Source organism: Phodopus roborovskii, unplaced genomic scaffold (genome assembly GCF_943737965.1).
Source record: "Phodopus roborovskii unplaced genomic scaffold, PHOROB, whole genome shotgun sequence".
Lineage (NCBI taxonomy): Eukaryota > Metazoa > Chordata > Mammalia > Rodentia > Cricetidae > Phodopus > Phodopus roborovskii.
Genome location: NW_026126625.1, coordinates 7,165,517 through 7,187,036, shown reverse-complemented (window position 1 = coordinate 7,187,036; position 21,520 = coordinate 7,165,517). Strand labels below are relative to the sequence as shown.

General features: G+C 45.9%; 1 protein-coding gene across 1 annotated transcript in view; it reads left to right on the top strand.

Annotated features, from left to right (window-relative positions):
• Positions 1-12,787: 12,787 nt before the first annotated feature.
• Ap3b2 (adaptor related protein complex 3 subunit beta 2) overlaps positions 12,788-21,520 on the top strand; it is a 32,783-nt gene continuing 24,050 nt past the window's right edge. The window contains exon 1 of the mRNA XM_051206663.1: positions 12,788-13,108. Within this exon, the coding sequence (XP_051062620.1) occupies positions 12,996-13,108 (113 nt within the window). The 5' untranslated portion in view covers positions 12,788-12,995. The remainder of the gene's footprint in view (positions 13,109-21,520) is intronic.

The window sequence follows — 21,520 nt, the reverse complement described above, 5'->3', positions numbered from 1 at the left end:
CTAGCAATTAGTTAACCATAGAGATCTGGAAGTCTGTATAGACAGCAAGAAGTGATATGGTTGGGCATAGAAAGAAATATAAGGCGGAAGGAGACAGGAACTCAGCCCTATTTGGTCTGAGGATTCCATAGTGGTAAGAACTCTAGTGGCTGGCTGCTCTGCTTCTCTGATCTTTCAGCTTTCACCTCTTAATATCTGACTTTGGGTTTTTATAATTAAGACTCTTTAGGATAATACTACAATAACACACATATCAAGTATGGACTGTGCATTATACACAATTCAGCCAAAGATGGCTTTTTGTTAAGTGTTTGAGCAGGTAAAATATGCATCGCATGTTTTGTAGTTCTTTATGTTTACTTGTTTGTGTTTGTAGCCAGGATTGCAGGGGCTCTTCCTAGAGTGAACCTGATTTTCTTTAGCCTGGAATGATTCCACAACTGGAAATAAAAGCATAACTCTCCTCCAAAGCAACATACCTTTTGACATAAATTTTGAATTCAAGATATTTTAAAAATACATAGCAACTTTAATCCAGTTTCTCTTAGAAGTCAAACAATTCAAGAACAACATGATAACATGCAGGATCCAGACTGTGTATTTTTTTATGTGGCTTTTTTCTTTTATATTATTTTACTCCCCCTTTTTGTTTGTTTGTTTTTGTTTTGCTTTTCGAGACATGGTTTCTCTGTGGCCTTGGAGGATCTAACTCTTGTAGACCAGGCTGGTCTGGAACTCACAGACGTCTGCCTGCTTCTGCCTTCTGAGTGTTGGGACTAAAGGCGTGTGCCACTACCGCCTGGCTACTTACTCCCTTTTTAAGAACTTTATTATTATAAACTATATTTTTAAATCTAAGACTGTATATACTCTTTCTCTTATCTCTCCCAAGGCTATATATAATTTTAAACACACTGTAACCCTTTTAGAGGCATTTTTCTGTCTGGTTCTATTTTTATTGAGTATCTGTAACTTAGATCATGGCATGCTGATAGCTGTCTCCACCCTATCTGTTCCCTGCTGTTACCAGGAAGCCCTGCTTGACTGTTCTTGTATGTGTAGAATCCTCTTTTTAAGCTTTCTCAGGTTTTGTGTAGAAATTCTTGCTGAATATTTGGGCACTGTATAAAGGCAGAAGTTTTCTGTCCTGACCACCCCTCTCAAATAACCAGCAGCTGATTCCCAAATAACTGACTCGGCCACTTAATAGAAGTTTGAATGCTCAGGACTGTTATTAGCTAACTCATCCACTAAAATTAACCCATATTTCTTACCTATCTTTGCCAGATGGTTTGGTACCCTCTCTCACTGCAGCATGCCCATCATGCTTCTGTGTCTGCTGGTGACCTCCTCTGACTCCGCCCTTCTCCCATCATCCTTAGTTTGGGCGATTCACCTATACTTCTTGCCTGGCTCCTGGTCAATCAGCATTTTATTAAACCATTTGAGTGGTAAATCTTTACAGTGAACAAGAGGATTATTCCGTAGCAGGTGCTGGAGGTACAACTCGTTCTTTTATAGTCCACTGATTCTGCGGGTTGTTGGGCAGGGTGAGAACCGACTGCTGTCCTTTGAGGCTCAGCTCTGGTTTAGTTTCCTAGGCTGGAAGAAGGGGTAGCAGTTTGTTCTTGGGGCAGGGTAGGAAGCAAGGTTACTGGTATATGCATTAACTAGTAAATACTTGAGTGTCCTTTTTTTTTTTTTTTTTTTTTTTTGGTTTTTCAAGACAAAGCCTTAGTTGTCTTAGAACTTCCTCTGTGGACCAGGCTGGCCTCAAACTCACAGAGATCCAGCTGTCTCTGTCTCCTGAGAGATGGACATAAAGGACTGACCTATTTGAATGTCTTTACGTCATACAAATACTAGATTGGCCTTATGAGTCCAGACTAAGGCTCTATCTCAGATTGGTAAGTAATCTTTTGTTTGAATTAAACTTAAATTATTTTATAAACGCTATTCCTATTCTGAGGCCTAATGCCCTTTCAGGCCTTTGTCTCTGTCCTTAGGATCCCAAGCCCCGCCCCTCTCAGTCAGAGTCCACTCTCCTCCCAACAGTTGTTTACTCCCAACTTTTTGACCAACTTATTTTCCCCGACCCGACCCACCATTCCCTCCCCCCAATTGAGGGACCCTCTGACCCATCCTCTCCACAGTGAGGTGCAGTACGTAGTGCTCCAGAGTGCGGCCACCATGTCCATCAAACGCCAGGTGAGCATGCGTTCAAGGCCCGCTCTGGATCCTGTGGGCTTTGTGGAAGCTGTTGGGACCGAGGGTGGGAACATGGAGGAAAATGGGAATTGGGGTGGGATGAAGAGGGTTACAGATCAAGATAAGGGAATTACCCTGTTCAGGGTATAGGTTTTCAAGACACCAAAAAAATGCAAACCAGAAAGGTTTAGGTCCTGAAGCGGCCACCTGCTGCTGCAGACACCACAGCTACGGGCACCCTCAGCAGAGGTTTTCCCATGGCTTGTCAGAACATACATCAATGAGAAGACTGGACATGAGTGAGTGCCGAGAGGGCCATCTGTGACCCTGGTCTTCACCAATTTCTGTGATACACTAGAAACTTCACCAGTATCAGGGGATTACAGTATTGAGCCATTCACCTCTTTTTTGTGCAGCTAGTATCAGAACTGCTTTTGAGTGATAAGAGGCAGGATCAAATGTCAGTGGAAATCCCTAACTTAGGGGACAACACACATGCTCGGCTGCTTACCCACATCTACTTTGTATTGCTAGAAAGATACTAGTCTTGCAAGACTAGTGTTTAACACATTGTGTTAAAACCCACTGATGACAACTGAAGTCACAGAGAGATTAGACATACCTCAAGACACATCATCTAGAGGGACCATTGACTAAGAAGACCTTCCCACGGACTTGGAAAACAGTCCTCTAAACAGAAGTATATCTCAACATAAAACCACAACAAATATGAAAGAATAAGTAATATGACAGACACCTCATGAAGTTCATAACTTTATAGTAACAGATTCCAGCAATACCAAAGTGAATGATAAAGAATTCAAATGCATCATTAAAAAAGCTCAATAATATCTATGAAAATAAATATAAATGGTCAAATTGGTTAAGGAAAGCAATTCAAAATATGCATGAGAGATTTAGTAAAGAGAGATTTTTAAAACAAACAAAAAACCCCAGAAGTCTTGAATGAAAAGCTTAGTGAGTCAGATTTTAAAAAATCATCTGAAGTTGGAAGGGGTAACACACATCTGTAATCCCAGCACTGGGGAAGCAGAGGCAGGGGTATCTCTGAGTCTGAGGCCAGCCTGGAGAGTAAGTTCCCAGAAATTCAAGGACTATACAGAGAAATTCTGTCTCCAAAATCAAAAATTAAATAAATAATAAAATAAATAAAACTAAAAATGAGCTGAAAACCTCAACAACAAACTAGATCAAGTTTCATTTTTTTCTTTCAAAATAATAATTTAGACAGAAAAACAAAAAAACAAAAAAAAAAAAAAAAAAAAAAAACCCACCAAAGTTCCAAGAAAGAATGAAGAAGACATTGGTGATCCTGAGGCAGCCTTAGAAATTACTACAGCCTGACTAGGAAGTGTCCACTCAGACACTCCTGAACTGAATGCCTGGCCAAGAGCGATGACTGGTCCAGGGACGCTGGACTTATCAGTGTTTCAATCCACTCAATCCAAGGAGTTTATAGATGACTTAGGAGGGGAGACATGGTTAGAGGAGGCAGGTCACTGGCCAGTGTGGTGGAAGAACACATCTTTGAGGGTCATCTTTTGTCCTTGGCTTCTCTCTTTCTTTGTCATAGATTCCCGATCACTGTAGGTGAGCAGATCTGCTCTGCCCTGACCTTCTACTGTGGCGTATTGCTTCGCTGCTGGTCCCCAAACAAGGACACAGCACATGGACTGTGGTCCAAGGGCTCTGAAACACACCCCAAATAAAGCTATCTCTCTTAAATATCTGCTACAGTGATGGAAAACTGACTAACACAAACGGCAAACATCTGCACATCAGCATACCAGCAGGAAAAGAGCTGCAGGACAAAGATACAGAAAATCTATTTGATGAAATAATAGCAGGAAACCCTACTATCCCAGGAAAGACATGGAAATACAGAATGTCCTTGTAGTTGTGTTGCTCTCCCTCTTCTGGGTGTAGGGCTCCATTCATCTTCATTAATGCTGCCGAATGCCATGAACTCCTGAGCGTATGCTTAGCTCTGAAGGTCTTCACTTTTCCTTTCCAAAGGGAAACCCTTCTTGCACATGATAACACTTTTAGAAAGTCATTTTCTCTCAGAACTTGAAGCATTTCATTAAATTCCATCTTGGCTGTTAGAATTTCTGCTGGGAAATCTATGTCTAATGAGCTTGCCTTTAAATGTAACACGGTATACTTCTCAAATGTTAATATTCCTTGCTCTATATGTTTAGGAAGAAGACTGACAATGAATAGTTTAAGGTCAACCTGATCTTCCATGTGGAACTGAAGTACATAATGAGAAGCTGTCCCCAAAATAAATAAATTAATAAATAATGTAAACAAAAACTCCAGTAACAAGAAATTCTAGAATTAAAAATTCTTAAGATTTATTTTAGTAGCAAATGGGGGTGTTATAAGAAAAGGTAAATGAAATTTAAAAAATGCTGATACATATCTGGCTCCAAGTAAAATGATTCATTGAATAGTATTAAGGTGATATTACTATTTTTTTCACTAATTTATTTAACTTTATTTTATGTGCATTTGGTGTGAAGATGTCAAATTTCCTAGAACTGTAGTCAGAGACAGTTGCGAACTGTCATGAGGGTGATGGGAATTGAACTCTGGTCCTCTGGAAGCCAGTGCTCTCAACCATTGAGCCCCTAGGATGATATTATTAATTGGAGTTTTAGAAGAGAAGAAAATGGAGCAGGAAAATGTGAGGGAATAAGAGGAAAAGGTGCAAGACAAGCTTCACTTTAAAATCGCTAGAATGGTGACAAGGTACACACAACGGTAACACAAACACATCCCAAACACATCACAATCAAATGACTGAAAGCAAAGAAGCCTGAAAGCAGCCAAGGATGGCACGGGCTGTGGAGCTCAACAGTGCACAACATTGAGAGAAAATTCTCTGCAGGGCCGCAAAAGTGGGGAGTGGGAGAGCTGGCCCTCCTCAGCAGCTGGGACACATGGGAGAGAGGGCCCAGCGCCTCACCTGGCCAGCACACTAGACCTGACCCTGTCGGTGGGGGCTCAGATGAGCTGAGAGCAGGAGAGCTGCCACTGCCCACTCCCTTGCATGCCCTGGGATTGCAAGGAAAAGGGAAATAGCACCCCTTGCTGCCTGTAACAGGCAGGAGCCTGGCCGTGGGGGCATAAGAAGAGGGGAGCTGGCCCTGGTGGTAAGAGCATGGGTTAGGTGGACCCTAGGGTGTGAGAGCAGCTTAACTGGCCCAGCTCCTTACTGTCTGCTACATTAGGTGAGCTAGCCAGGGCCGTGCTGGAGATCTCACCTGGGTGGTGACAATGAGGGAAAGCTGGCAGACTGGCTACCCAGCTACCACCCAGGCCCAGGACCAGGACTGTGATTTGGCCTAGGCCAACCTCTGCCTCATCTATAAACTGCTGGGGCATGTGAAGGGGCAGGACCTGCAGATCCAAATCTACAGGATCTCCATGACACAAGGCAATGATAGGATGTCAAAGAGGAGCCCCAGTGAGGGCCCGTATTGAGGGTATAGTAGAGGCCTCAAACCAAACCGATGACTCATTGCAATGAGCACAAGTAAAGATGTATGAACTAGAGGATGTACTGTGTGACTCACTGAACCACACTATAGCTTCCATGACAGGATTTTTTTGTTGTTTTGTTTGTTTGTTTTTAGTTTTTACTTTTTGTTGGTTTTGGTTTTTGGTGGGTTTTTTTTTTTTTTTTTTTTTTTTGGCAGGTGGGGGGAGGTGGCAAGTGTTGAAGGTTGAAGCAGGGGATCAGGATGCATGATGTGAAATCCACTATGTCAAAAAGAAAAAAATTAAAAAAGGACATTAAAACAGAATTCTGTGTCCGATAGGAGGAATAAAGACAAAGATGTTGTTTTCATATAAAACTAAGATGGCTCACATCAGCCGGATGCTCCACCAGAAATCCTGAAGGAGCTTCATCTGTCTAAAGGAAAGAACGTTAGAGAAACAGTTAGACTTTCAAGCATGTCACTATAAGGGGCATCTGTATTCTCTCTTAAAATACAATACAGTTAAGGAGAAATCTATAAAATTGTCCTGTGGGGTGCACAGTGTATATACCACAAACACAATGTAAAAGACAGGCAGGGATGGTGGTACCAGACCGACAGTACTGATGGTTTCTCCACTGATGTGCAGTTGCAAGCTCTATAATCAAGGAGTTTGGTAAAGTGGTTATTCTTAGCACCATACCCTGACCGATTAAGCTAACTGACCAGCTGGAAAACTACTTATATTGTAGTCTCTAAAGAGACTTTAATGTATAAGACAGGGAACTGGAGCTAAATGCCAGAGATAGTTAGAACGGAGTCTATTGGAGTCGGGGTCTCACTCTATGACACAGATTATACAGCCCAGGTGAGTCTGGAGCTTACCATGTAGCCCAGGCTTCTCTCAAACTTGCAAATCCTCCTAAAGTAGTCTCCTGGGTATTGGGATTACAGGTGTGTGCTACTGTGCCCATCATAAAATGAATTACTAAAAAATATTCAAATATGCTAAAAGGAGACAAGGAAGGGAGGACAAAAGAACACACATACCACATCACAGACATATACACACACCACACATACACTGCATACATGCACAAACACACACACATAGACGCAGACACAGACACAGACACAGACATACACACACACACATACATACACACACACACCAGAAAGGAAAAACGTGTAAATAATGGTAGACCAAAGTTTAACTATATTAATTACCGCATTAAATATATGTAGAGTAAAAGGGAAGACCCAATTATATTCTATTATGAATGCATTTTAAATACAGTGACATAAAGCAGGCACATAGTGTGCCTCCAAGGTCTCAGATACTCACCAGGCTGAGATGACAAGATTGCTGGAGTCTAGAGTTGACACCAGCCTGAGCAACAAGTGAGACTTCCATCTCAACATCAAAAGTAATGGTGGCACATGCCTTTAATCCCAGCATTCAGAATGCAAAGGCAGGCGGATTTCTGTGAGTTCAAGGCCAGCCTGGTCTACACAGTGAGTGCCAAGAGAGGCACTAAAGCTACACAGAGAAACCCTGTCTCAAAAAAACTAAATAAATAAATAAATGTAAAGACACAACCAGACTGCAGGCCACTGGGGGGAAAGGGAAGCAAATGAGTGAGAAAAGACACAGATGCAATTAGCAAGCGTGACATTAGCAAAAGACTTCACCTCAAGCATTAGCAGAGGTACAGGGGGACATTCATAATAAATGTCAGCTCATTCAAAGATGGAGCAATCTTAAAATGTTTCTACATGAAATAAGAGTTTCAAACTCCACAAGCAAAATATAACAGAATGAGAGGGAGATAATAATGTACCTGTACATAGCAGGAAGTCTGACCATCCCTCTGAACTGACAGAAAAAGTTCATATAGTCAGCGGTGACGTGAAAAACATCGTTAACCACCCTGACCTAGTGTGTGTGCTTACAGAATACTGCACCGGAACCTGCAGAATACACTTGCAAGGTTGCAAAGCATGCTCGCTCAATAGAACAGACCAAAGCAAACCTCAATAAATTCACGGGGATTGAAAGCTAGCTTTTGTTCTCTGACCAAGGCAGGGTGGAGACTAAGCCTTGAGTGCCTACCCTGAGGCCAGTGAAGAGTGAGGAAAAGGTGCTGATGAGGTCAGGCAGTCATGGAATCAGATATCAGGTGTTGAAAGGTGGGGGGAGAGAAAGGAGGCACCATTTACCTACCTGGACCCCAACCCTCAGGCTCAGGCTTCTTGCCTGTCCCCAGCGTCATAACAGAAGCGTTGCTGCCTCATTCAGATTGGCTAGGACACTGGTATGCAGAATCCGGCACCAGAATTTCCTGTTGAGTTCCTTTTATCTGCCAGATCCATGGCCAACTTGCCCTCTTTCTTCTGGCTACAGAAGACTAAGGTCTCACAAGGAGTGAAGTGTGGTTACTACAAGGTAAGCAGTTTACATTATTGGCTCAGATTTGGGTGGGATCATAGCAACTGGAGCTTCTGGAAAGGGAGGGAGGGTCAGAAGAGGTAGGCTTCCACTCTGACCTTGTTTTAGCAGTAGGTACCTGGCTAGGATCAGTGACCCCAAAGCCAGTCACAGGGACTTCCTGCCACTGCTCTGTTTCTGGCAGGCAGGGTGAGAGAAGGAAGGGCTCAGGCCTCCAAGCCAGGATCCCCAACAGGGTGGGCAGTGTCTGGACCCAGTCAGCCCCTGGGCCATGGAAGGGAGAAACTTGTCTCTCAGGCTGTGATGGTTCCAGGGTGTTGCTCTTTTGCCTTTTAATATAAGTAAATGTATGAATGCTAAGTGCAAGGGTAGCTGCTTCTCTAGTCAGGAAGAAAGCAGGGGTCAATACTTCCTGGGGGTGGGGGCTGGAGGTAGGAGTCCATGTACCATTCAAGAGGTCTGGCATTCCAGAGGCTGTCCCATACCCTGCTTCAGTCAGATCACCTCAGTTTGAATACTGGTTCTACCACTTTTCAGATGTAACCTTAACAACTTCCCCAAGACCCTTCAGTAGATCTACATGACATTGTTGTTAGGGCTAAGTGTGGCCTTCATATAGCTTTTGGCAATTACCAGTATTTTTCGTTATGGGTGGAACACCAGTCATGGACCTGGAACCCTGTTTGAAGGGACAAAGGCCAAGCTGATGGCAGCCAGACTGCCTCACCCTGCAGTTGGAAATTTTAGGGAGAGCCTGGGCTTTCCAACTGAGTGATTCCTTTTGATCAGTGAGGCAGGGGTCAGAGGGAGGCCACCAGCCTTTGGGACCCATTGTTCTTCTCCTCTGAACCGAGAAAGGTATTCTCACCAGCCCTCCACTTGGTGCTCAAATGTGCATGCTCAGGCCAATGGGCAAGTTCAGGAGCCAACCAGACCTCAGATAAACAAACCCTGCTCTCTGGCCTTGTCTGTTTCACAAAGAGTTCTCAGTGATTCACAGTGGTCAGGTGATGCCCAGCTGGCAGCCTCATTGTCCCCAGTTACCAGATGAGGAAGTTGAGGTGGAGAGAGAAGGGACTTTCTGGTGTCCTGTATGGAGAGGTGACATAGGTCTCTCAACCTGTAATCAGCACAACACACAGATACTGAGCAGCCAGAGCAGGGAGGACAGGTGAAGTAGCTGGTGGTAATGACTGGTTTTTCTCTCCCTAGATGAGCTTCCGATCCCAGGTAAATGGAGCAGACGTCCTTGGCTCATTTTGTCTCCTCCCTAGCCAGGGTGCCAGCTGTTTCCACAGGACAGTCCATTGTCTTCCATAGCTGTGACTTCTGCTTGACCCAGTGGGTATGGAATGAACTGGAAGCTAGGAGGAAGATCGCTAGGAGAAAGATGCTCTCCCTATTTGGGGGATGTTAAGAGTATGACACCTGACCTAAGGGCACAAGGACACAAAGATGCTCAGAGTCCTGGGGTGAAAGTCATGCATCCCAAGTCCTTTACAAGTACCCCAATAATTTCCTCCCTTTCTCCCTGCATCCCTCCCTCCCTCCCGATATCTTCCCTTCCTGCCTTCCTCTCCCTATCTCTCCTCTCTCATTCCCTCTGAAACCAAAGCTCAGTTATAACCAGGGCAGTGAAATCATCCTTCCACATTTCCAGAGCCATCTGTTCCCAGTAAAGATAAGAAACTAAACTTAATTTCTCAGTTTCTTATAGAAAACAAAAACCCAAACATGCCATGGCATTTCTTTAGTACATGGGACACAGGATGTACCTCAATTTCCCCCTGAAAATAAAGATACTATCCTATCTTGCGATTTGAAGTGAGGAGTGAATAAATACATGTTTGCTAATGAGGTTATTGTACATGGGAGCTATCTACTCTGGTCCAGATCTCACTGAAGTTTTCCTGTTTCTTCAGGTTCACCTCTCAACCCAGGTACCTACTGGCACCTAGAACCAGTGTTGCTTGTGGGAATGACAAGATGGAAGACAGATAAGGAAAGAGATCAGGGAGAGGGAGGATAAAAGAGTGGCAGGATTTGGGGATAAGAGGGTAACACTGGGTGGTGGGTGGTCAGGAAGTACTGATTTTGGAAATACCTTCCGGGTGGCTCAGGACAGGGTGCATTTGTGGTTGCCAGGACTCTGGAGTCCCTTAACAACTGGGAGCCAGCCCTACCTGGCTGACCCAGCTACTCCTGTGCACACACTTGCAGTCTGAGACATTTCTCCTTTTAGACCCTGGTAGGGGCATCCAGCACCATCAAATTCTTCTCTGAGACAATCCTTGGTCATCACTTCAAAGAAGTGGAGTTAGACAAAGAGGAACCTCAACCTGGAGATCTTTTCCTGTTCAAATTACAGTCTCCTAGGGCACAGTGGTTTGGGGCCCACGTGGGTGTTTATTGTGGCCACGGAGAGATCATACACTTTGAGGGTGAGCGAAAACAAAATTGTCCATTCATGAGGGGACGCATAGGGATGAAAAGTGGTATGAAAGTAGGTCTCTGAAAGGGAGAGGGGCAGCCCGGGTGTGAGACCTCAGTTTGAAGAAATGCTTGCTGATTTGCTCTGGGCCTGCTGTCCTCACAGGCAGGACCTCCAGCCATGGTGGACTACCGACGCTTTTGGGTTACTGTGAAGGTGTGGTGTGCAAACAAGGGCACCGTGCACTGCAGCGCTCCAGAAGGCTCTGGCGTGTGCTTCGCAGACGTGGTGGCATTAACCCTGGGGAGCTGGAGCAACGTGTGCGGGAAGCTATGGACTCAGACCCTCCTCCCTATCATCCTACTGGCAGCAACTGCATACACTTTGCACTGAACCTGTTGGGTGTGGACTTAGTAAGAACCTCTCATCTAGCTGCACATATCCCCATCCCAGCCCCTGAGTTTGCTAACAAATGCACCTCCTCAACCTGCTCCACCAAAATTTAGATGCTCCCCTCCCCGACCATACTCAGACCAGGTTCCCTAAATTTAAGGTTTTTACTCTGGCAGTTCAGAAGTCCCCCAGAAACAAATTGGTTTGCCTATTTGTGAAGTTACACACTATCAAACCTCTCTGAGCCCTTGCCAGGTAGGCCAGTTCTTAGATCCAGACATAGTTACTGAATACTACCAATCTCCTAGCCCGGTGCTGGTCCAACCCCATCATTCTCAGCCCTAAGAGAATCGTTTGCCCCAGAGGGACAGAGGCAGGGGACAGGAGACAGGGGAGAGGGGAGGAAAGGAGCAAGGGAGATGGGGAAGAGATGTTTCCCCCAGAGTGTCCAAGGAGCCTCTGGATAAAGAGGAGGCAGATGTGCCTCATAGGCAAATGGCAGTTTATAAAGAGAAAAGGGTAATCCCCACCCTTTAGGGTGAGTTGGTTTGTTTAGATTGGACATGGTACTTAGGGCAGACAAAAGGGGCTTTTTGATTGCTGGACTTCAACACTTTAATAGCTGGACCTTGGTGGTCAGCCTCAGGAGGAGGAAGTGGTAGTTTAAGGGAATAGACCTTGGTGGCTAGCTTTAGGAATGATATCTAACAGTTAGCAAAGCCAGGGAATGGGGGAGGGCAAGGCCAACGAGAGTCTTGTTTGCCATGCTGGGGCCTAGCAGAGCCCTTCACTTTCTATTGAGCCAAAGTCCACCTTTCTGAGAGCCACTCATTTCCAACCAGCCCACCAATTCTGATCTTGGAACCATGGGGATCCTAGTTCTACAATTCAAGACAGCCCCTGGGTACTCTTCTGTTCTCCAAGCCCCACCAGGAGTTTCCAATCACTCATTCCCATCCCCAAAACTCTAGCCCAAAGAGATATAATAACCCATACATCAGCCCATGTTAGGGTTATCTCTCCACCCAGACCTACTACTTCCCTTTCTTCTTTCCCTCACTCCCTCAGTCCTTTGTCCCTTGGTCCCTCCCTTTCTCCCTCCCTCCCTTCAGTCCCTTGGGTCTTTGGAGCAAAGCTCCAGGAATCACAAAGTCCTGGAAAACTTCAGATTACACCAGACCTAACTCAACTCAGTCTGTTACTTCTCCTTTCTCTCCTAGATGACAATGGACTTGGACTTGAACAGGGACTGAGGTGACCATAGCCCTCCCAAGTGGGCCAGAAGAGGCTTCAGAAAGGATCATTAAAGTGTTTTCTAAAACTGAATTAGCATGTTAGCTGTTCTCTCTATTCCACCTGGAACTGCTCTGCTCCCAGAATGCACATAGTGATGCCTCCTGGGTGTGCCTGTCCTTAGATCCCACTTCTTCCAGGAAACTGCTAAGCTTCCTACTTAGTAGGCAGTTTGTCCCGAGATGGATTTAGGCTGTGTGAAAATAAGGCTGGAAAGGTACCATGCCTTCATCTCCAAGGCCTGGTGTTCCAAAGGGTGCCTGTGGGTATGGCCTTCTTTCAGAGTACCCCTCTTTCCTTCACTGCGTGAGTGGGTGGATCTCTGGAGGTCAGGTGACCAGGGGTGGTTACAGGAGTCCTCATCCCTCCAAATTCTGTATTGTCTTCAGCCCAGCAGCCAAGTTCACTGTGAGACCTATAGGTTCTTACAGTTGCTTCTAGTTGCAGTGTGGAAGTATGGGTGTCCGGGGATTCTGAGGGATTGGGGCGGGGAAGGCGCTGCTCCTCCTCCCGGAGTCTGCTCACCCCAACCCCTGCACTCCGCGGGTGGTGCCGGTGCCTTTAAGAATCTCAGTGTGCGGCCCTGATTGCTGAATTCGCGGGCAGCCTCCATTGCGCAGATTGCATCTCTGCAGAGCTAGGTGTGAGCCCCCTTCCTTGGCTCTAGCCTAGCCCAGCCGGTCAGCCATCCCGCATTCGGCAGCGCAGACCCATGTCGGCCGCCCCTGCCTACAGCGAAGACAAGGGCGGCTCCGCCGGCCCCGGGGAGCCGGAATATGGCCACGACCCGGCGAGCGGCGGGATCTTCTCCTCCGACTATAAGCGGTGAGCTAGCAAAGCACGGGCCGGGAGATGGCTGAAGCACGGGCACCATGGACAGCGCCCCGCAGGCAGTTGGCTCACCCGGAGCGCTCTGCGGGATCCCCAAAGCTAGGCCTCCTGGCCTTAGGCAACCCTGGGGACCCGAGGCTGGTGGGGGAGGGGGCAGCCAGGCAGGATTCTCAGAACAGCTGCTGGCTCCTGGTTTTAATTCTGTTTGCAGCCTTTTATTTGCTGGGTGGGTTGGCTCAAGGAGAAACCAAAACAAACCCTGGAACACAACACCCTTGGGTGGGCTCTGAATTCCTGAATTCAGTTTGAGTCTGGGCCACTCTTAGGAAGCCTGCCCAGGTCTTAGACTGAGAATCTGGTTCCTTCTATCAATTCTCAACCCTCTTCATTCTCAACCCTCTTCCCCCTCCTCCCGACCCCCACCCCCACTCCTCACCTCCACCCCATTGCCCTACTTGACTGGACTCATTCATTTGTTTGTTCATAAATTCAATAGCAATCATTTATTAAAGGCCTACAGTGTAGACCCTCTAGTCATGCACTACAGACCTGAACAGGAGGCCACAGATTGCTCTAACAGAGAGCAAGAATGAAGCAATCACAAGTCAGCCTTTAGGGTCAGAAGGGGAGTGTGAGACCTCTTCCATTTTAGGGAGGAAAGTACTCACATATTAGAAATGGGTCTGCAGTCTCAGGGACATGACCACACAACCTAAAAGCACTAGAGACAATTAATTTTACTTCTGCAGAAGGGGAACTCAAGCAGGCAGGTACACACCCAGCAGGAGTCCCCCTGGGTTTTTATTACTGTTCCTCACTCCTAATGGTCAGTGCTAGACCTCACATGCTTAGCTGGCTGCTAACAACAACAGATCTTTAAAAAGCAGTGCAACTGGTAAGCAAAGTGTAATATATTTGAGAACAGGGTGAATCTTTTTTTCTGTGTTTTGCTGTTGTTGTTTTGGTTTTGGTTGCTGTTGTTTTTTTTTTGTTTGTTTGTTTGTTTGTTTTAGACAGGCTTTCTGTGAAGCCCTGGCTGTCCTGGAACTCACTCTGTAGATCAGGCTGACCTTGAACTCACAGAGATCTGCCTGCTCTGCCTCCCAAGGGCAGGGATTAAAGACTTGTGCCAGCACAGCTCAGGATGCAGCATGGAGCACATACTTTGATCTTAGACCAAGGTTAGGCTATGAGCCTGTGCAGAAGGCAAGCTCCCAGGTCTCCAGGCACCTGCTGAGAAGAGTAACCTGAAATGAAGGGAATGAAGCCTGTGCAGATTCTCTCACAGTTTGTAAAAATTCCCCTTGATAGAAAGATGGTAAAGGTGGGTGCAATAGTGCTCACCTTAACTCCAGCACTCAGGAGGTAGAGGAAGGCAGACCTCTTTGAGTTCAAGACCAGCCCGGTCTATGTAATATATTCTAAGACAGCCAGAGCTACAAACAAACAAACAAGCAAGCAAGCATATTTCATTTCCATTTCCTACATACAGGAGGACTGGGGAAATCAAATGTGGGTTCTTCTGATGTCAGCACAGTGTGGCTGGAATGGCTGGAAGTCACTAGAATGAATGAGGGTTCTAAGCAGGTGCTGTCACCAGATTTGTGTATTGGAAAGATCTCAGGCTGGACTGAAGACAGTGAAAGTGATATGGGTTGGGGCTGGAGAGATGGCACAGGGGTTGGTTAAAAGCACCTGGTGCTCTTCCAGAGGGCCCAGGTTCCATTTCCAGTGCCTACGTCTTGGCTCAGGAATATCTACAACCCCAGCCCCGGGGGGTTTGATGTCCACTCCTGACCTCCTTGGACACCAAGCAAACATGCACATGATGCAGGCAAGCACACATGCAGGCAAAACACATGAAATAGAAAACAAATAAATCTTTTTTCAAAAAGAAAGAGATCTGGGTTGAAATGTGAGAGTTGACTGGCTGGGCAGGAGGATGGCCTGAGACAAAATTGTTTAAGCTGTGGCTCCCAACTGGTTCTCCTAATGGTATGTAGTGTTCACAAAGTTTGGCAACACTAAAGGATTCTGAACACACAAGACCTGAAAATTAAGGAAAAAATCAAACACAAATGGAACTTGAGAGTTCCTGACTTGTGTTGGATACTGTGACACTCCTGCAACTGTGATTCTAAACAGAAAACTTTCTTATTCTACAACTGTGATTTTATCAGGCCAGACATTGACACTGCCTGGCACACCTTGGTGCACACTGGAGACTATCTCTGGAGGCTCACTTTCTTTTTTATTTATTTTTTAATGTATTTTTATTTTATGTGCATTTGCATGTATATCTGTGTGAGAGTGTTGGACCCCCTGAAATTTAGTTGCAGATAGTTATGGGCTTTTATGTGGCTGCAGGGAATGGAACTCAGGACCTCTAGAAGACCAGACAGCGCTCTTAACCACTGAGCCATCTCTGCACAGCGAACCACAGCACTTTCAAGTGTACATACAAAGTCTTTTTGCTCTTACAGATATATAATGGTTTAATTACAGAAACAACCTTTTGACATTGTCCTGCCTTCATTCTCCATCATGTATCAAATTAGTGTATGTCCTAATTGTTGTGTTACACAAACAAGCACACCTGTCACAGATAGAAAATTTACTTTAATCCGGAATGGCAAAATTATGTTTACTAAATAACTGGTTTTGTTACCTCATGATTTTTATATGCATGTTTGAGTGTGTGTGTGTGTGTGTGTGTTGTATGTGTACATGTCTCTGTCTGTGGGTTGGCATGCCAGCAAACTACAGGAAGATATCCTCCTCTGTCACTCTCTGCCTTGTTTCTTTGAAGCAGGGTCTCTCATTGTACCTAGAGCTCACAGATTTCATCTAGGCTGGTGGCCAGCCATGATTTCAGAGATTCTGCTCCCTCCTTGCCCTCTCAGTGCTGGGTCATAGGTGTGAACAGGACCATATCATGCTTTTACATGGGTGCTGGGCATCCGAACTCTAGTATTTTGTGCAAGCACTCTTAATTGCTGAGTCATCAGCTCTCCAGCCTCAAAGCATTGTTTTAAAGTAAATTTCTTTTCGATTTATTGCCAGTAAATTCTTGACTTGTATGCCTGTTTTATATACCTGCATACAGGGGTCCTGTAAAAATTGCTCAGGTACAAAAATGTGCTCAGTAGAAAATGTTTGAGATGTCCTGACACCACTCTAAGGGAGACAAAGCTGACATAAGGGCCTGCTTCTCTATTGCTTTATCAAATATCTGACAAAAGCAATTTAAGCAAGGGTATATTTTGGTTCATAAATTGAGAATATATTTTGGGGAAATGTGATAGCAAGAGTTTGAGGCTGTACAGAGGTCAACCTCAGTCATGAAGCCAAGAAGAGAAATGCTGGTGCTTCATATTCTCTCTCTCTCCTGCTGTAATTCTTTTTTTCTAATTAATTTATTATCTTTATTTTATATGTATGGGTGTTTTGCTTGCATGCATGTCTGTGAAGCACACAAATATCTAGTACCTGTGGAGGCCAGACGAAGTTTTCTGATATCCCGGAACGGGAATTGCAGATAGTTGTGAGCTGCCACAGGGGTGCAAGAATTGAACCTGGATCCTCTGGAAGAGCAGCTAGAGCACTTAACCACTGAGCCATCTTTACAGCCCCCACTTTCTCCTTTTTATTCCGTCAGGGTGCTCAGATCCTGGGATGTTGACACTTACACTTAGGGTGGGTCTTCCTACCTCTCTATGACCAGTCTAAATATTCCTTCACAAACAAGCCTACAGGCCATGTTTTTTTCTTTTCTAGATTATTCTATATCTTTCAAACTGACACTCAAGATTAACTATACAAACTGGCTTTGGGAGGACTGATGAGGACCACAAGGCTGGGCCAGAGTGAGCAGGATAAATGAGATTTCTGGGGAGGAGGGAAACACTCTTAGAATATTTAGGATTCAGTTGTGGCTATGAGATTTGGAGTGGGAAAAAAAAATTCTTCCCTTGGTCCTCTCACCTGCCCAGAGACTGGGATGGCTCAGTCTCTGTCCCCAGCCATCTGTACCTCCTGTGGCTTTGCTTCTGAGCACTGAGAAGGAAACCAGAGCCTCCCACCTGGCCAGTGTCTAGTTACTGAGTTTCAGGGCGGGCCTTCTGGTGGCAATGGGCAGTGACAAGCAGTCCCAGCTCGCTGGCCAGCTCATTGCTCTCCTGGAGCTGGACCTGATGCCAGATGCAGCGATTCCTGCAGCTCCCAGGGACTGTAGTGAGGCCAGGGGCCAGTGGGGCTGATCAGGAGGAGGCTTCCAGTCCTGTGCTAGGTCCTGATGGTGGGCCTCCACCCTGGTACCAGGCCCTGAAGCCTGAGGAGCTTCGGTGGCTGCAGGCTCCCTGAAGAAGACACAACCCCAGAAACATCAACAGAAGGACCTTGCCCTGAGGTTGGCCAAGGCCAGACCCAGAGCCAGCCATTAAGGTACAGAAGGACCTACTTCTGCCCCCAGAGACCTGAGATGGTCAGGGAATGAGTAGCCATTACTCTCAGCCCAACTCCATTTCTGCTCCTTAGATAGAGGAGCACTAGGCTCACACTCAGAGTCCAGGCTTGCAGGGCTTCAGGTAGAGGTCACAGGTCACTGAGGGTTGAGTTGTGACTAAGGTAGATGAGGAAGGTCTGAGTGGAGGGAGATGGTAAACTATTCAAGGCTTGAGGTCCCACCTTGACTGTTCTCCACGCCTCCACCTCCAACCCTGTCTGGAGTGGGCTCAGGAGAAGGTGTGGGGACAGAAACAAACACAGTCCCAGTTTGAGCAGTTTGTAGATTGGGGAGGGAGCCCAGTGACCACTGAGGGGTGGGTGGATGTGCCTGATCCCAGGGTCATGTTTGACACACAGGAGGGCCCTCAGTCACCATGAGGAGAGTCTGCTAATCCAGAGTAGGTCAAGGGTCAGGTCAGAATGAGTGCAAGGTAAAGGGATCTGACTAGGAGCTGAATATTTCATGACCCGAGGGCATTGCTGTGCACCTCTCCCTGCCTCCTGGGAAGATGAAGCCAGTGGGGAGGGAAGGGGCAAAGGTCATCTCATCCCAAGGGGCATAGTGTGGGTTGTGGGCATTTGAAAATCAATTCTGCCTGCTCTGTTTTATGCCCAGTGTCCCTCCCCTCTGTTAAGAGCCTAAACTGCATGGCCAGTTTTGTGGGTGGGATGCCTCTGGGATGTGTGCTTTTGACAGGGACCTCAGACATTTTGGGTGTGTCATGAACACCCAGGTGTGAAGCAGTCAGCTTCTAGAGACCACTGAGATTTAAGGAGACTGAGCTTCCTCTGTCCACTACAGGCCATTGCCCTACCCCACACCCCACCAGGCTGTGCCTCAGGAGGTCAGAGGATCCCCTCATCTATCTTGGAAGTCCCCTGGGCCATCTATTGAATGAGCCTGGAGTGACCAAACTTGTCCAGGTTGTGTATGTATTAGATATGGCTGTGGTGTGTAAGTGTAAGGGGCCTGTGTGTGCTGTGTATGTCTATAGGACAGCATGGGGGATGTGAAGTGGTCTCTTGTGGAGTATGTTTATAGTGTGCAGGTGAAGTGTCTGTGGGTTTGTGCTGTGAGTGTGCTTCTGTGGGAGGAGGCTGTATTGTTTTAAGTGTGTTTCTGTGAGCTTGTGTGTTTCTCTGGGTAATTGTCTGCAGTGTCATGTATATGATTATTTGTGTCTGTGGGGTGTGTGTGTGGGTATGGCTCTATCTCTCGGGTACAGGTATATGTATAGGCATGGAAGTGTGTGTGGTTCATGTGAGAGGTACTTGTATGTGAGTTAAACATGGAGTGTTCCAAGACTCTCAATACTGCCAATGCCCAGCCAATAGTTTGTGCTCCTGGGCATACCTCAGATCACCCCTGAGTAACTGATAACCCAGTTTGTGTATGGGCGTGTTGTATAATTTTTCCTGGAGTGACATGAACAGTTATAGATTCGCCCCAGATGGGTCACCAAAGACATGCCAAAGAAACAATTTTAAGTACAGCTTGGTGAGCTAAGGAATTCCAGGAGTATGGGTGAGCAGTTATCTACAGGAGCATGGGTGATTCAAAGGCAGCTGGATCACTGAAAAGTCCACTCCAGCAGGGGTGATAGTTCATAGAAGCCATATCCCTGGCTCTCCCTGCACACTTGTGGCTGGGCCTGTGGAAGAGTCTCCTCTTTCCAAGATGGCTACTGCTGTGTAACTTCCAGGAGGGACCTGCTGAATTTTATTTCCTGATCTTGTAAGTTTCATATACTCCCTGTGTCTTAAGGAGGCTGCCACCTCCTTTCTTAAGAAATAACTACCATTACCATGGTGAGAGGGACAAAGGGGTTGTCTTATGGTCTTTGCTTTGAGGGCACCAGAAATCTTTGGGTCTTGGGGGCATCCACCCAGGGAAGGGCATTTTGAACTCACATGAGTAGGGCTGGCTACTTTCCTGTACCATCAACTGCCAGCTAGCAAGGGCCTCTGTGTTCTAGAAGGCATCCCTTTTTCTACTTTGCTTTCTGTCAAAAATCTCTTCAGAAAAGACATTTCTCATTTATGTATGTATGTATTTACGAAAAGGACTTGTGTGTGTGTGTGTGTGTGTGTGTGTGTGTGTGTGTGTAGGCCGAGTGAGGAAAGGTGTTTCTAAAGCTCTTGGGACATGGGTTTCTTACTGCTTCTCATCCTCCTCATTTCTTCTGTTAGGCTCACACATGGGACTAGAACATGTGTAAGGAGGTTCTCTTTCTCATGGTGTGGGTCTCTTATTCCTCTTTATCGATAGCCGACACATTGGCCTCTCTCTTAGGACTGTATGTTGTTTCTAGATGTTTTATTTCTCCTTGTAGTGTTTTATGGCTTCATAAATGGCTACCCAATGCTAACTGATATGTCTGGACAATAAGGCCATCCATGGAATCTTTGGGAACTGGCCAGTCCTTGGATTCATTTTGGTCTGTAAGGTCAAGACCTGCAAACATGTTTGATGTGAGAAAAGAGCATCATACTCTGCTTTTCCTTCTGTGTGTACAGGGGCACTGTGCAGGTGCACATGTGAGCACATGTGTGTGGGTGTCCTGTGTGTCCTTCCTCATGAACCCTCTACCTTGCCTTTTTGAGGCAAGGCCTCTCTCACTAGTCCTTGGCTCTAACTGCTTTGATGAGGTGGACTAGTCAACAAGCCCCAGAGATTCTCCTGTTTCTGCCTCCCTAGCCCTGGAATTACAAGCACTTGTAATGCCTTGCTTTTAATGGATGCTAAGAAGCAGCCTCAGGTCCTCCGGCTTGCATAGAAAGCACGTTAGTAGTTAGTGAAACATCTCCCTAGTCTCCTACCCTTGTTTTGATACCCAGTTCCTCTTCCTTGGTTCTTCCCGTCCATCCAGCTATCCCCAACTTTTCCTCTGTCTCTTGGTTTTCTATATTTTGTTGTTGTTTGGTTGGCTTGGTTTTTGGGACAGGGTCTCACTGTGTAGTGATGGCTGGCCTGGAAGTCACAGAGATCCACTTGCCTCTGCCTCCTGAGTGAGGATTATCATGCCTGGCTTAGTTTTCTATGGTTGGTGTACCTCCTGCTTCCTATGCATGAGTCTGGGATGTGCCACTATGCCCCGTTTGTGTGGGGAGAAAACCTAAGGTGCTGTACAGCTAAGCAAGCACTCTAGCATCTGAGCTTCATTGCAGACCCTAGAATAGAAACTTTTCTTTCAGTCTGAAATCAAGGTGTTAGCAAAGTTGTTTCCTGAGAAACCAGAGAAACCTAATTTCAGATGGTTTGCTGGCCATCATTGATGTTGTTGACTTGCAAATGAAAATCTTCAGTCCTGTGTCTTTACAGTGTTTTCTTGTGACTCTGTCTTTTTGAATGGGACACCAGAGGATCTGAGTGTGATGGTGCAGGCTAGTAATCTTAGCATTCCAGGAGCTGAGGCAGGAGAATCATCATGCTGAGGTAGGAGTCCAGCTTGGACTATATAGCAAGCTCTCTCTCAAACTGAACTAACAAAAAATGCAGGAGACGTATTGGACTAGGAAGCCACCCAAGTGTGACTTCATTTAACTTCAGTATAGGTAGTCCCTAACTCAATGATGGTTCAACCTGTGAGTCTTCAACTTTATGGTGCTGTTAAAGTGAGGCGCCCTCCACAGAAAGTACTTTTCAGTTTTGTGTCTTTCTGGGCTAGTAATGAGCAGTGTGGTACTTTGATGTTGTGCCCATCTTTCAGCTAATACAAGACTTCTGGGAACATTGAAGATGGGTGAGGCTATCTTACGATGCTTGGTAGTTGAAGTGTATTAAATATATTTTCATCTTGATATGTTCATTTTACACTGGGTTTATGGGGACATAATGCCATTATAAATCAAGAAATGTCATTTCATCTTTATATATGCATGAGGTGCAGGTGTGTGTGT